At 41.0% G+C, this 17,078-nt stretch overlaps 1 protein-coding gene across 1 annotated transcript; it reads right to left on the bottom strand.

Annotated features, from left to right (window-relative positions):
- Window positions 1-1,993: 1,993 nt before the first annotated feature.
- Window positions 1,994-11,369, bottom strand: actr5 (actin related protein 5). Its single transcript, XM_063900449.1, has 9 exons — window positions 10,975-11,369; window positions 10,259-10,497; window positions 9,901-10,070; window positions 6,255-6,472; window positions 5,993-6,157; window positions 3,919-4,023; window positions 3,603-3,742; window positions 3,210-3,342; window positions 1,994-2,903 (listed from the first exon to the last, which is right to left on the bottom strand). The coding sequence occupies exons 1-9, from the start codon at window positions 11,350-11,352 to the stop codon at window positions 2,586-2,588; spliced, it is 1,866 nt and encodes a 621-aa protein (XP_063756519.1). The 5' UTR covers window positions 11,353-11,369; the 3' UTR covers window positions 1,994-2,585.
- Between the last annotated feature and the right edge of the window lie 5,709 nt (window positions 11,370-17,078).

The following is a 17,078-nucleotide window of genomic DNA, read 5'->3' as shown; positions in this document are numbered from 1 at the left end:
TACAGGAAACATGGCGAGCAAAAGCACGGCGGTCTGAAACAAAGGTTGATTTGGATTTCAATGTGTCTTCACCTTAGGTAACCATGCCAACAGGACAATCTGGTATCATGCTATTTTAAACTCTGTAAACATCAACACAAAAATAGTGGATCATGTTGTTCAGAATGTGTGACCGGCTCTAGTTTCATACAGGGAAAATACAATAAGATTGTCTAACCATTAAAAAAAACTCTGATTTGGCATCTGTCACATGGCCAACTCTGGCTCCTTATTTTCTGCTCAACACAGGACTGTGACATGAGCTCAGCATGCTGCTGCTGACCTGCTGCAGAGAGCTCACACAGAATCCTCCTAATTGGATACTAGCCAACACAAACAGTGCTAATTCAGGACCAAAACAGTGCAGGCGTAGCTGCAGCTTCACTTAAGCTCTGTAGAGAATTTATTTAGAAACCTAATGATGACGTTCATCGGTCCTAGCAGTGAATTTGACTCGTACATCTCTGACATCTGGCAGGGTGGTAGACGTGAGTACAGGGGGGTGATAGCAGGAAGGAACATGATTATATCTGCAGAATACCATGACCACCCATCAAATGTAGATGATGACATGAGCTGAAGGGATAAGAAGATCAAAGCTACATGAAATAATAAATATTAAATATGTCACACATTTCCATTCTTACTTGTGGTGTTTCAAAACCAAAATCAAACAATGGGTTTAAAATTAGCTTAACACAACAAGACATGAAAAGGAAGAAAATAGATTATCCATTGTCTTCTTTGAGTTCCAGCTGCAGTGGATTTTTCTTTTTCATTTTTAAGTATCATTTATAAAGCCTTGTGGAACTGTTTTCCTTAGAAATTAATCCTGTTTACTAGCTTCTACACATAAAGATTGCCTTGTTTTGTTCTTATTAATCCCTCTTGTTACATTCTAGCCAAGCAGACTGCAATCACAGGCCTGTTTCAGCTCTGATTAGCCTGTGTGTGTGTGCGTGTGTGTGTGTGTGTGTGTGTGTGTGTGTGTGTGTGTGTGTGTGTGTGTCTGAACCTCAAGCTTTGGCACAGTATAACACCACATAACGCTATTACACCACAGAGGTCTGCTGGGTCAATAATGCGGACAAATAAGAAGCTAACACACCTGCAAGACACCGGCTCCTCAGTGAGAGTCAGACAGATCAGGTGAGAGAGTGGAACTGATGTCACATGTTCTTGAGAACATTAGGCTGATTAAACAGTCTGGTTTTAGATTAGTAGGCTGAACACAAAGTACATTTTGTTCAACTGGCCTTCGTATAAAAAACATTATCAGTTTTGGTATTAGTGGAAACCACAAGTGTCTCTCAAGCTTACTGACAGAGCAAAATGTACTGCTGTACTTGCATCAAACAGCTTTTCAGAAGAGTGAAACTCTTTGTTTGAATAAAACCTACAAGACATAACTATTATAAAGGTCAATTTACTTTCGTTTTATAATATATCTGCAAGCGTGAACAGGCTCAGTTGCACCTAAGGCTGAGAATAGGACATCTTGTGGTTTACTGTGCTATCTAGTGGTTTATAACTATATTGCAACACCTAATTATACATGCTGCATTCAAAGGCTTAGAACACACTGTCACATAGATCTGGTCTCATCTTATAATGCTAATCTATTGTATACTGGTTAAGGCTTGGAGGTATTTGTCTGAACTATGAATAAATTATCAATGATTCTGCTGATGATTTATTGTTTGAGTTATTAATCGTGCGAACATATTTACGTTTCTGTGGTCACAGCTTCCTGTATTTAAGGATGTGTTTCTTGCTTTTTTTATAATTGAAAATTCTAAATGTTTGGAGTTTCAAATCTAAGTTGGAAAACTGTGAGGGGAATATTTCAAAAACGAGTTGACTCCAGCCAAAGGGTCACTTCTGTGGAAAAATCTCAGGGATTCAAATAGCATCAGAAAGCTGGCATAATTGCCTCTCCGCTCATCATTCAATCAAAAGTCAACCGATGTTTGCATTGGTGAAAATATATTTTTTCAAACATACAAAAACAAAATCTATTTACACATACAAAATATAACCATCGTCCTTTTTAAGATCATTAATTTAATGACCATTCAATATGAATATGATGTTGCCAAGCATTATGAAAACAAAACAAAGCTAACTCAGTCAGGAAGTTACACAAGTCAGAGATAACAGGCAGATAAAGGAATATTGTGAACAGACGGCTTAATAAAGAAATGGGACTTTTCTTGGTACTCAAAGTATTGAGATAATACTTGCATTTACAATAATCTTCGGGATCACATATTGGAATCCTAAATGAAAAACACAAATCTTTCACAACAAAAAAAGACCCTTGTGCTTTTTTCCTTTGTATGTATACTGTACATCAAGTTCATACCTGCTTGTTGTGGGATGTTGAAAGGCATGCTGGGAAACATTAGAGGTCACAAACGGCCAAAGAAGACAAGTCAGATGAATGAAAGTGGGTTCACATGAACACAAAACACTTCACCTCATTTAAAAATTACTTTCGGAATTCTTTGAATTTCATTGAGTTGTGATAAAGGAAAGATGTCAGTTTAGGAGGCAACCATAGAAACATCAGCAGCAACAGCAGAACAGGAGGCAGGCAGGGCAGGCGTAACTGTGGTGACAGCAGCAGTAGGTCCAGTTGATGTCGGCATGGTAACCGAAGGCTCGGCGGGGCGAGCAGGAAGTGGTTTGACGAGTTTCATGGGAATAAAGGGGTTGGAAGCACAGTGCTCGCTGAGGTACTCGCCTCCTTTCTCCTCGTAGTCCTGCCTGCTGATCCAGCCCTCGCCTCCAGCTGGATGCTCCAACGCCCAGTCTCTCGCCCCGTACCAGGAGTCCAGGGCCGGCTGCGACGCCATTGTTACCTGGAAAAGAGTCAGTCACAGTTCAGATGCATTAACAAAGAGGGTGTTTATTTTCCACCTTTTGATCCACTAACTTTGGTATTATTCCACTGAATTTATGTCCCTGATTATTACAGCAAAATAACATCCAGAGTATTTTGGCAGAACGGCCTTGGGAAATTTAAGCTAGATGATTGTTTCTCTAACTCTACTTTTAACTCTACTTTTTAATTAAGGTACTTTGTGGATAGGTTATGTTCTGTGCAAACAAACACAACAATAAAATCCCAGTCCAAAAGATGTGGGTTTTTAAAAGGGACCTTATACCTTGAAGTGCGACTGGAAGGGCCTCATAGCCAGCAGCTCTCTCTCCACCCTCTCCTTCATCCCAGGGTACAGCATGTTCCCTCCTGTCAGAAACACATTGCTCACCAGCGCATCCTGCTGCTCTGGAGTGTACCTGTAAGACAATATGACATCAGTTTCGCATGTCATTTTCTAATAAAAACATAACTTTAGTTCCTATGAGAAAAAATGTGTTTAATATTCTAAAAAGAGTGACCAAAAATACAGTGTGATCAAATCAAATATTAAAAGAAAGACTATGTTGGTTGTGTCTGTAGGATTTAATTAGCATATGGCTATGTGTTCATAAGCACCGTATTGTAATTGTACGTGTGTGTTTTGTTGTTGCATGCATCTATCATTCTGTATGATTACCTGGCCAGGACATACTGCAGTGTCTCCATAAGTCCCATCTGCTCCTCTCCTGTCGGTGAGGGCTGGAAGAGGATCTCTGGACATCGCAGGCGCTCCGTCCCTACAAACAGCTGGTGGTACTCTGCCATGTTGAACACGGGCTGGAGACGAGAGCAAAAGTTCAACTTCTGAGCTAAAGTGTGCTTCCTTACTGCCTTGACACAAAAGCCAAAGACAGGACAAATTTTCTGTCACCCAGTAAAGTGGCAGACCAGTTCCTGCACAGCATTAATGAGGACCTAAATCTCTGTCTAATGCAGTGTCTCTGTTCCACTACCTGAACCACATGAGCAGGTTTTTCTGGCAGCGTCTCCTCAGGGAAGTCAGGGTCCATCAGTGCCACGCCGTCTCCCTCATCTATCGTGGGCTCCAGCTCAGACACCTGGCAGAGAGCAAGAGAACAGCCTCAGGGTTCATATTAGCTGCAGCACATTCACAGTGATGACATGCAGACAATTCATTATTATTACCTTTGAATGTGATCTTAGCTCTGTGGCTACTAAACTGATCTGCTGCGGTGATTATTCTTTCATTATTTATTCTTTTATTTTATTCTCAAAAATGAACAACCAATATGAAACCCAATATCTTCCGAGATAATTAAAGTATTCTGATTACTTTTGTGGACAATAGAGTGTTGTTTGTCCTCTTGGAAATCATTTTATTGTTAGCTAAAGCATTTCCATATCTAACCTGTAGACAAGTACATACTGTATATTTATATAAACTGTATACAGTGGGGCAAAAAAGTATTTAGTCAGCCACCAATTGTGCAAGTTCTCCCATTTAAAAAGATGAGAGAGGCCTGTAATTTTTATCATAGGTATACCTCAACTATGAGAGACAGAATGAGAAAATAAAATCCAGAAAATCACATTGTAGGATATTTAATGAATTAATTTTCAAATTATTGTGGAAAATAAGTATTTGGTCAATAACAAAAGTTCATCTCAATACTTTGTTATATACCCTTTGTTGGCAATGACAGAGGTCAAACGTTTTCTGTAAGTCTTCACAAGGTTTTCACACACTGTTGCTGGTATTTTGGCCCATTGCTCCATGCAGATCTCCTCTAAAGCAGTGATGTTTTGGGGCTGTCGCTGGGCAACACAGACTTTCAACTCCCTCCAAAGATTTACTATGGGGTTGAGATCTGGAGACTGGCTAGGCCACTCCAGGACCTTGAAATGCTTCTTACGAAGCCACTCCTTCGTTGCCCTGGCAGTGTGTTTGGGATCACTGTCATGCTGAAAGACCCAGCCACGCTTCATCTTCAGTGCCCTTGCTGATGGAAGGAGGTTTTCACTCAAAATCTCACGATACATGGCCCCATTCATTCTTTCCTTTACACGGATCAGTCGTCCTGGTCCCTTTGCAGAAAAACAGCCCCAAAGCATGATGTTTCCACCCCCATGCTTCACAGTAGGTATGGTGTTCTTTGGATGCAACTCTGCATTCTTTCTCCTCCAAACACGACGAGTTGAGTTTTTACCAAAAAGTTCTATTTTGGTTTCATCTGACCATATGACATTCTCCCAATCCTCTTCTGGATCATCCAAATGCCCTCTAGCAAACTTCAGACGGGCCTGGACATGTACTGGCTTAAGCAGGGGGACACGTCTGGAACTGCAGGATTTAAGTCCCTGGCGGCGTAGTGTGTTACTGATGGTAGCCTCTGTTACTTTGGTCCCAGCTCTCTGCAGGTCATTCACTAGGTCCCCCCGTGTGGTTCTGGGATTTTTGCTCACCGTTCTTGTGATCATTTTGACCCCACGGGGTGAGATCTTCCGTGGAGCCCCAGATCGAGGGAGATTAGCAGTGGTCTTGTATGTCTTCCATTTTCTAATAATTGCTCCCACAGTTGATTTCTTCACACCAAGCTGCTTACCTATTGCAGATTCAGTTTTCCCAGCCTGGTGCAGGTCTACAATTGTGTCTCTGGTCTCCTTTGACAGCTCTTTGGTCTTGGCCATAGTAGAGTTTGGAGTATGACTGTTTGAGGTTGTGGACAGGTGTCTTTTATACTGATAACGAGTTCAAAAAGGTGCCATTAATACAGGTAACGAGTGGAGGACAGAGGAGCCTCTTAAAGAAGAAGTTACAGGTCTGTGAGAGCCAGAAATCTTGCTTGTTTGTAGGTGACCAAATACTTATTTTACCGAGGAATTTACCAATTAATTCATTAAAAATCCTACAATGTGATTTCCTGGATTTTCTTTTCTCATTCTGTCTCTCATAGTTGAAGTGTACCTATGATAAAAATTACAGGCATCTCTCATCTTTTTAAATGGGAGAACTTGCACAATTGGTGGCTGACTAAATACTTTTTTGCCCCACTGTATATGACCCACCTCTGTCTTTCCCTCTGCTCCATCGCTGTGCAGCAGTTTGTGTCTGCCCTGCTCCACAGCCACCTGCAGTTTGTTGATGTATGACTGCAGCTCTTCTGCAGAGTCCATGTTAAGCTCTACCAGGCTCTTATGGAAGTGATCCAACAGGCCGTCTTCCAGCAGTTCCTGAACAACCAACATTAAATCAAAAAATCTGTTAAAGCTACTAATATTTGTCCTAGTGTACAGTGAGTGTTTTATTATGTGATTCTAGGCCTCTTGCCTGTACGCCTATAAGTCTATCCAGCCTCTCCTGGTCCTGCAGGAGCTTCTCCTCCCGGCGTCGAGCGTTGATCTCCTGAAGCCGTCGAAGCTGCTGAGCTCGTCTCTCGTGCCGCTCCTCCACGCTCACACAACCTCCTGGCACCTTCCCCGAGAAGGGAAGCTGCATCCGGTGAACCTCCCGCTCATAAAACTCTGGACTGCGCCACTTTTCCAGCTCTGGGGAGAACGAAACAAAGGAGGGAATGGAATGTAAATTTAAAAAGAAAAGGAAGAAAGTGTTTGCAACCATCTGTATTCCTTCATTCTGGTAGGGATTTAGGTGGTACATACAACTATTAAATATTCAACTATTTAAAAAAGTTGTTTGTACTGTACGCATGCTTTGTACATGCATGTTTAGTGTACCATGCTGTGGTACCATCAGTGGCGGCTGGCCCATAGGGAGCGATGGGGTGCCGCCCTCCCTAAACCACACGCACAAACGTTATTATTATTAATAATAAAAATAAAAATAATTGATTATATAAATTGTCAATATGTGTGTGTTTAAAATATGTAATGCACCCAGAAATATTTGTAAAATATGATTTAGAAATAATTTGGGTAACATATATGCTTTCCCTAGTACACTGTATGACTGAAAAACTGTGCTGGGGCTAAAGAGAAATCGCCCCACGGAGGTGGGTCTCTGTAGCAGGTTAGCCAATTGCTGATTCAAGATATGAACGTCTGTCATAAAATGTAGCGAATCAGCATAATCAAAACTTCTTCCGGAGGGGCTGTTTCAGAATAGCCCCAGGCCATGAATGTATAAAGAGGGTCCTGAAGGACAGGACCAGTCACTGCAGGCACCATTTTAACTACAACAACAATGGTGAGCGTCAGCACTACCCCAAGACTCAACCCAACGCGAGAAGAAGTTTGGCGGACAAACTTCAGGTGAAAGAGCTGGGCCCAGATCAACCTGATATTTTCATCAAACAGCAGCAGGCTAGTGATAAAGGGAAGCCGTATATGCGAGGCTTCTCTCGTAGCTGATACACAAGAAAGGCTTGGCTAGCGGGATGCAGTCATGCTAATGCCTTATTTTGCTTTCCTTGCTTGATTTTTAAAACATCGAGGGGGACAGATGTAGCATGGACAACAACTGGAGTGAGGGATATGAAGCACCTGTCTGAGAAAGTGAGGAAGCATGAGAACACCAGGGCACACATGGACAATTCTAGGCACAGCGAACATTGCTATGCAGCTGGACGACGGCCACAGGATTGCGGTGAGGAAACACAATGAGGAGGTGGATAACAGCATATTTTAGGCAGAATAATCGATTGTGTCAAGTTTTGTGGTGCAAAAGTTCACAGACAGCATGCAAACAATCACGTAAATAACTATATTTTGGCTGACAAAGCTTTTAGAAAAAATCAGTTCCTCACTTCCAACAGTCTAAATGTGCCATGTCATCAAAGTGAATGAATATCATGTATCACATCACATTTATATTTGTTTTAGCATTTGAAAAGGAAAGAGACTCTCAGATTTGGATAATAATGTAGGTAAAGTAGTTAATAAACAAGGTTTGTAATAACAGGCTTATTCAGGTGTCCACCAGGTCAATTTCTAGAGGAGGCATAGTTCTTATTGATTCAAGGTTAATTTAGACCTAGTTGTTATTCATACTATACACAGGACAAGTGCACAGCAGAATGAAATTACATTGCATCTGGCTCAATGAATGTTATATAAATAAGTTCTTTTTTTTAAACTGACAAAAGTAAAAAATAAATGGTTTAAAGTTAATTATATACATAAACTTTAAACAACAATGAGTATATTGCACATTAATAAGTTTGATGGCAAGTTAGCAACCTAAACTTTCTCTTTTGGACCAGGGCCTCCATTTCCTCTCTGAGTGCTACTGACCAGCGGCAGGAGCCCATCAAGAGACGGCGGACGCTGGTAGCAGGAGAACAACAGAGGCTGGCTACAGAGGTAAACTGTGATCTGGCAGTGTTTGCCCTAGAATATTTTTCAGTGATGGTTTTGTATGTAGCCAAAATAAAACCTAAACCGACACTGCACACAGGATAGCATATTGCCACAACGGTCGAATGATGCAGCAGGCAGTCTGCAATGTATACTGTATGTTGGCATTCATATTTTTGTTTACTATTTTTGTAGATTCCAGGTTTGTCAGAGCAGTTACAAAAAGGATAAGGCATCCTCACATGTAACAGAACATATGTGGTTTATTTATTGAAATGCCACTCTAAACCTTGCTTTCTTGTGGAAACCAATAGAGAGTTAAAGATCAGGACATGGAAACATGCTGTGAAGTACACTTAGGAGTAGTGCTGTTAAAACCTTAGTAGTCATATACTTGGACTTGGAAATAGGCATTTGTTCAGCATCACTTTCACAGCTTTATTGCAATTTTAGATAATGATATATCTTTTACAGATACAGTTTGTGATACCATCCTGATGCACGCCAAGGAGCGGTTCTCCTTCACCCAGCACCTCATCAGCACAACACTGTTGCATGGAGAGATGTTCTCACAACACAGTGTGAAGTTCCCTGAAGCAGCACTTGAAACGACAGTGCAGACGTACTCCATGTTGAACAAGGCCAAGTTCAAAACGGAACTGTCCCTCATCTATGATAACAGTGAGTTCAATGCTTGCAGTGGTGCAGTGTCTCTGTACTAGTTTCTCATGGAGAACAACCTTCAGACCACTTTCACAGAGACTGTCAGTCTTCTCAGGATCCTCATCCCCACACCCATGACAACAGCTGAATCTGAGAGGTGCTTCTCTACTTTAAAGAGGATCAAGACCTTCCTGAGAAACAACATGACACAGGATCACCTCAATGCTCTGGCTATGCTCTCCATGGAGAAGAAACTTGTCAGGGACGTTCCTGAATTTAATAAGAAGGTCATTGAGAGGTTTGCCACACAGAAGGAGAGAACAGCAAAATTCCTCTACAAATAAACTGTAGAGTATTGCTAATGCCATTGTTTTTAAGTTGTTGTACATAGTCCTCAGTCTCACATGCTTAAATTGTTTATAGAGGCATTAAAATGTAAGACTGTTAAATTAACACTGAAAAGTCCTGGGTTTTTTTTGCATTAAGTCATACTGGGATGTTTGCTTGAATTGATTGCATGTGGCACAGCCCTACCAATAAAAAAATCCACCAGCCACCACTGGGTACCATTTGCCTATAATTGAAGTTTTCGCCCATATCACTGCAGTTGTATGAGAAACGTAGCTTCTCTTCCTTATAATAACATTACACTAACAACCTCCTTATTTATGATATCTAGTGACCGCACACTTTGTGTTGCTACCATATCCTGGTGTGAGCTATAAAGTGATTTTAGGGTAGTAGATTGTTGTCCTGTTACTGAACACCGCTAATTCAGATGGATGCAATTTGCTCTTATTTAGGTGAAATGTCTTATGTTTATTTTTGCTTTTGCTTTGTAATGTTATGTTTTAGGTCTGTTGTTTGTGCTTTTATGTGAAGATATTATGCTGCAATCTTGGCGAGGAATCGTAAAAAAAAAAAGAAAGAGAGACTTTAAATGTAAATAAGAATATCCTGGAAAAGTACAAACAATTAAAATATAAAGGATACCATACCTTCATGATAATCCGCAGCAATGTAACTGTGTTCATGCAGCAATTCCTCCACACGGCTCAGGGTGACGGCGGCGAGGTGACCGGGATATTTCAGCTGGAGGAGGCGCTGCAGGTAGGACGCTGACTGACTCCCAGCCACGTTCACACGCTTACAGTTCACTGCATCAAACCTTGCAACAAAACCATGTAAAAACTTTAAAAACATGGTGTAAAATGATTTGATGCATGATTAGAATCTTTTACAAGGTGTGGGACAAAGGACAGACAGGAAAATCATAAAGCTAGTAAGAATATATCAAATTAACTCTAAAAACCACAAACAGAACACAGAAGACTCTCTATAAAAAGGCTTCCTCACCTGCCATTAATGACCGGCAGGATGTGTGAACAGTGGTATCCGGAGGATAGAACGATGCCAGTGTGAGGTGGCTGGAGGCTTATTTTGGTGTTATTGTGGTAGAAGCTGTACAGACTGTCCACTCCATAGGAGACGTACGGGACTTGGTAACACTCAAACAGCAACTCTGACATCATCTGCCGGCAGTGCAGCGGGTTGCATGGCGCCTCTGTCAGCACAATGGGTTGTGTCACACTCCCCTACAAAAGCATAGAGATTGATGTGTTAACTTGATAAACCCAAAAAAGCCTGCATCCTCCTTTTTAATGTTAAAGAATTGTCTAATCATGTTAGTATGTATGAATTTTCCTAAGAATATAAATTTGAAATGGAAAAAGAATTCAAATCCAATAAAAAAGAGCTATGTCTATTTTGTTAATCAATGTTTTTTATCAATTAAACACATGTCATATATTTCCAACATAATTAATTTGAGCTAATTAGCACGAAAGTATTGTGTTTTTTTGTTTTGTGTCATTGAAACAATATTATTGATGGTCGCGGACCCTAAAATGAAAATGTCGTTAAAACTGCGGGCCCGGACGTGAAGAAACTTTCCGCCAAGTGTGTTAAACTGCGGAAGAAGACCCAGCTCGACCCAGAGTGAACGTCTTTCGAAACCCCGACCATAAACAACTCCCCGGGGTCAGTCCCACCAGTCACCGTGCAGCACTAACCTCAGAGCCAAGCCCCAGGTGAGTAAACACATGGTCGAACATGAGCTCCTGGATCTCGAAGTTGACCACCACATTTCGGTCGAACTGGCTTTTCAGCAGCCACCGCAGTGGCTCCAGGTTCGGGATGTCGTTACCGATCTGGGTCTCGCTGCGGGCCGCCCCCCTGCTGCGCGCCGTCACCGACTTGAAGAGCAGCCTCGGAGACTCAAGCTCCTCCACCGCCCAGCCGGCCCGGGTCTGGAAGGAGCCGTTATCGATCACTATGGGGGCCGGTGTGGGGGTCAGACTCTGGGCGGGGACTTCATAAATCGGGTCGGGAGAGCATTTACAGTCCTGGAAAGAGAATATTTGATACACCGGTTCATGTTTGGAAGCCATTTTGGAGGTGTGTTACTGCAAAATACATCCGGGTGGAGTCTGTCACCCACTGATGGTTCCGATTTGTATTTAAATCCACTATTTCAACGTACAGCCAGTGAATCCGCTTGAATCCCTCCACAAATGTAATATCAAAGAGGGCAATAACAATAACAAGTCATGTTTTTGATTGTTTCAAAGCGTGGCAATACGTGTGTGTGCGCGTGCGCGTGCATATTTTATAATGTAAGTTTTGAAAACAATATATATCTTCTACCACCAGATGACGTACAACACTCTTTGATCACAAGTTCCTCTGAAATCAAACACACTGTTTCATTCGTAGTAGATTTTCTAGAAATACCTATTTATTTTTTCAGTCTGCGTAGGAAATTGCAATTATAGATTTTAGATTATCTTTTAAATTACAGACTATTGTTTTCGCTGTAGGTAGGAACTCATGCTGTGCATCCACATTTTAAATATAGTGGAGGAACCCCAAAGTCTCTATTTTTAAAAGGAATTTAGAAATAAAAAGGACAATCTTCAGAGCCATGTCTGGTGAATATGCAATCAAAAAGAGATTTTTCAAGTTGCATTGCCATTCTTTTATCATCAAATGTGGGGTGAACTAAAAAAAAATGCTAGAAATGTAGGAGTACATTTTGAAGCCAGATTTAAACCATGTGAACAGACATTTCCCCTCAGGCCCTGATATCCCTGATTTCTTTCTGTCTGCTGTCCTGTTACTCTCAGCTGACTGAGTGAAGCCTCAGCTGGTGATGTGGGACACCTGCACATGTTAGCTACTGTACACACACCCAAATCTGCGAAAACTCAGACCATTCACTCAATGCTCTGCTCATGTGGGAAATCTCCCACTCTTATTTTGGTTTTCCTGAACTGCATGATTTAATGCAATTAACAATGCTCAAATGGTTCAACAACAGATGTAGTATATTAGGCTACAGCAAGCTAACACATGTACCAAATACATTTAAAAATACTGCTGCCCACAGCCCACGTGGCTTTGCATTTTATTGGATGTGCTGTTCTGTTGTTCAATAAACCATCTGCAAATGAATGCCAGAGATAAATCAGTCACCAGTTTGTGCAGACTATCTTGTGTTCTTACAGAATATTTGACATTTTGTTTATCACAGCAGTTTTAATCTTCTACCTATCTCAATGACTGCCTGCATTTGTTCTTGCTGTGTTTATTTACTTAAATATTTTTGAATATGTGCTGACTAGTGCAGATGGGAAAAATTGTTAGTTAGAGCCCTTTAATGCTACCACTTTAATCTGCAAATCCATCTTTAAAATGAAAACAAATTTCACTTAACTTATATTAAGTTGAACCTAATATTTTTTTATTTAAACTTAATATTATTGCTTTCAACTAACCTTATAACGTTATGGGAAATCTGTTGACATAAAACATTTAATTTCAGTCAGGCTTTCAGTTTTTTACAGTGTAATGAACCAGCTGTCCACCCCAAAGTACATTTTAATACTAATCATAACCACAGATATGACAAAAACATGAGGCATTTATGTATAAAATTGTGCCGAAGAGTGCATTCACATTTATTTTATTGTTGCAGCCATATTTAATAACTTCTCCAGTTTTAATATTTCACTTTGTCTACTGCTATATTGAAATGTAATAAGGGAATATGGCAACTGAATTACACATTTGATACATTTATTGCTGCTCTTGGGAATAATTACATTTTTGAATTAACGATGTCTTATATTGCCATTGTTTTACCTTGACACTATCTTGGCCTTCAAAAAAAATGCAAGTGATGAGGGAGAAAGTGTGTTTTTCCGGGTGTGTTTATTTCCTGGATAGCACATATATTTGGGAGCGGAGGATGAAAGGGATGAAGGAAGGAAAGTGTGTGGGAGGGGTGTTACTGTATGAAGCTTGATGGTGTGTCACTGAAGCACGAGCACAGTTCACTGCTCAGGCACAAAGCTCTAAGTGACTGCTGGCCCCCTCCTCCTGATGCTAATAAGCAGATCTGGGTCAGCTCACCCCCTTGCAGACACACACGGTTACATACCCACTGGTAAGACACACACACATAAACATGCACATACGGTCTCAAGCTCATACAAATACACCCCCATCAAGTCTCTCTCCTCTCCAACACACACATACATTGACATCCATTCCTCCCAGGAGGCAAGACGTGACATTGTGTTGCTGTCCGTGCACGATGCTCACAGCCCTCTGCTTGTTGTGCTTGTCATCCAGTGGTGATGAGGCGCAGGGGGAACTAATAAGCTACAAGCACTCTGGGACTGCCACGCGCAATGCCAGGCAGCCTCCATTTTGTGGGGGAATGAGCAGACTGTGATTTCCCACTGAAAGGGAGGGGAAGGAAGGGGGAAAATGTTAGATAAGGTCAAACATGTTTAGTGTTTATGAATAATAAAACGATTAAATAATGGCTCTAAATTGTTTTTATTACTTTACCATTTATTCATTTTATTTTGTATATATATTTTAAATCTTTGGTAGTCCGTTCTGAAACTGATGTGATTGAGAAGAGAAGATTGTGGAAAATAAAATGTTAACTTTAACACTTTCTTTAACCTATTTACATGATATTTATGATTTTTTTACAAGTGCATTTTTCATTGCACAATGTACCATTGGCAGTAATGCTGACTTCCAGAACATATTGAGGGTTTTCAACGCCCCCTCAAAAGCTGTTTTGTGGAGGCACGACGCTTCACAGGAGAAAAAAACATCTGTCAGTGAAGATTACGTTTGTGATTATGAATCATCTCATGAGGAAATCATTTCCATTCAGTTGTCAGGACGACACATAATGCTTTTGTAAACAAGAGTCCTTTTTGCCATTTAAAATTAATATTAGCTGCCTAGTGTACATTTATTGGAATGACCTTAATTCACCCAAAACTTCTGTGAAATAACACATTATTACGTGAATCGTGAGAGTTGGTGACTAGAGAATAGAAAGCTTTGTGTGTGTGTGTGTGTGTGTGTGTGTGTGTGTGTGTGTGTGTGTGTGTGTGTGTGTGTGTGTGTGTGTGTGTGTGTGTGTGTGTGTGTGTGTGTGTGTGTGAGAGAGAGAGAGACTGAAGGAATGACGGAAGAAGGAAGAAGGAGAGGCCAGTTTATGTAACGATCGTGACTCTGAGCACTTCTGATATATCAGAGCCACACTGCGGACAAAACCCCCCACAACCTCCATGACTGTCCTCCACACCCTGTCACGCCTGCAAACCCACACACTCACAACCACACACACGTGCACACTCACACATTCTCCCTCTTTGAGACACATACACTGTACACATATACACACTTTCTCTCTCACACACACACCCACACACACAGGGTCTGTCACTATCACTCTCTTCATTCTCTGACCCTGTAAGCCAAGCAGATCTTTTTGGGCCATAGAGTGATTAATGTGTTTGTGCACCTGCCACTATTCATGCATTCATATGTATTTTCCAAAGAATACCTGCATTTAAATGTATTAGTATTCATTTGTGTGTATGTTTGTGTGATCAGTCAGGGTAGTTAAAACACTTTGTTAGATCACTATAAATGTGAAGTATACTCACTTGGTGTTCTGTTAAATTTTAACAGGGGGCCCAGTTACTTTTAAACTGCCAATTAAATGTATCTATATTATTCAAACCCTGCCCCTATATAGTTTAGAGAATATAATATAATAAAAACACCAAGAAAACTATTTCAGGCAGGGAGAGTGAATAAATAACAACTGACACTTCAACCTGATTTATAAATTGAATAATTGAGGTTGTGTGTGTGTGTGTGTGTGTGTGTGTGTGTGTGTGTGTGTGTGTGTGTGTGTGTGTGTGTGTGTGTGTGTGTGTGTGTGTGTGTGTGTGTGTGTGTGTGTGTGTGTTTGTGTGTGTGTTGCATTATGGTGACTGTTAGGTTAATTTGTTCAGTGAGGAAATTACCGTTCATAAAAACCAGGCAATCAATATCTAACCCTCATACATTTGACACGTATACTATTCTCAAAACAGCATGATAAGCATTTTACCTATGATGCAGATGTGATTAAAAACATATATTTTTAGCATTGAAGGAATAATTTCTGGAGACATTTCAACCTTAATAGACAAAGTGCTCATTTCCTGTTTGTCCTTTTTCGTTTTGTTATAACAAAAGGTTTAGGATTGTCTTAAATGTTTTAATTCTCCTTCCACCCTGGCAGTTTTCTAAAATCTCAACATACACACACATGCACACCCTGTCCAATTACTGTGGCCATGGCAACTATCAGAGATTATTGCTTGCATTCAGCACTGCACGGCTGTTAGACGAAGCTTTAAGCCCCTCCGTATCTCAGGCCTACACACACACACACACACACACACACACACACACACACACACACACTCACACAAACACACTCAATCGGGTGTTCTTGCGAGCATACACTCCCATGTCTGAATGTGTCTCTCTCCTCCTCTCTCTCTCTCTCTCTCTCTCTCTCTCTCTCTCTCTCTCTCTCGCTCTCTATCTAACACACACACACACACACACACACACACACACACACACACACACACACACACACACACACACACACACACACACACACACACACACACACACTGAGCCTGAATTAATCCTTCTCTTTGTAGCCTGAGCAGCTAAATTGGTCGCCCCAGCACCCACAAAAAGCCATTTCAAAGAAAAAAGGAAGACTGAAAATATATTTAATCGTGAGGAAGTATATATGGAAGAGAAAATGTAATGTGGGCTGGGTTTTTTTTTTTCCAATATCGAGTATAGTATATTTGCAAAACAATGTATTGTTCTGCGTGTATTTATCTTATATTTGAAGATGCAAACGCAGTATAGTTTTTTCATAGTTAGGGTGAGGCAGCATGTATTTCGTGTGCTTGCGTTTTTGTGTGTGCGCGTGACATTTGCTGCCGATCCTCTGTCCCAGCGTCAGCCCGGGGTCTGTGCATGTGATGGGGGAGGGAGAGACGCCTCAAGGACTCTCCCTGTTTCCTCACTGTCCTACACACACACACACACGCACGCACACACGCACACAGGCACGGCCACACAAAAAATGCAAGCACGTGACACACACACACAAACACACACATGGGCGCACATACCCCCAGACATGGATGACACACACTCACTAACAAACATTGTGTTGGCCTGAGCACAAATAGCAGCTGGCAAAGCAGCCCAAGCCAAGCATGAAAATATGCGGAACTTTCTCTGTCCTCTGGCTGGTTTCTAAATTTAGAACTCTCCTCCATGTTTTTCTGTCTTGCAATGCCGCCGATAAAATATTGCATTTCTTCCGAAAGGTCTCTGTTTGATTTCCATCAACGTGGAAAAAGAATATATATTTTTTGCTTCTCGTATCCCTAATTAACTCTCTTTTGAAAAAAATACTTTTTAAAAGATAAGTAATTTTATTGTTCAGCCTTTCTGCCACAGCGGGCTACATATCTGCAAGCAGGCTGCAAAATGTGATGACACATTTGCTCAGCCGTGTCACAGCAGATTATGGAGGAAGAGACGAGGTGCTTCGTATTCCAGAGGATTAGAGCTGAGGTGGAGAGGAAATGACTTTACCCTTGAGATGTTTTTCCAATGTGAAGAAATGTAGTAAATGTATCCCACTATAGCTACGATAAAAAATACATTTGGGTTTAAGAGGAAGTGTATGATAAATGGGTGGATCCTTATT

Source organism: Eleginops maclovinus, chromosome 1, assembly GCF_036324505.1.
Source record: "Eleginops maclovinus isolate JMC-PN-2008 ecotype Puerto Natales chromosome 1, JC_Emac_rtc_rv5, whole genome shotgun sequence".
NCBI classification, from domain to species: Eukaryota; Metazoa; Chordata; class Actinopteri; order Perciformes; family Eleginopidae; genus Eleginops; species Eleginops maclovinus.
Note: the sequence above shows the minus strand (reverse complement) of the source record. Positions and strands in the feature narration are given on the sequence as shown.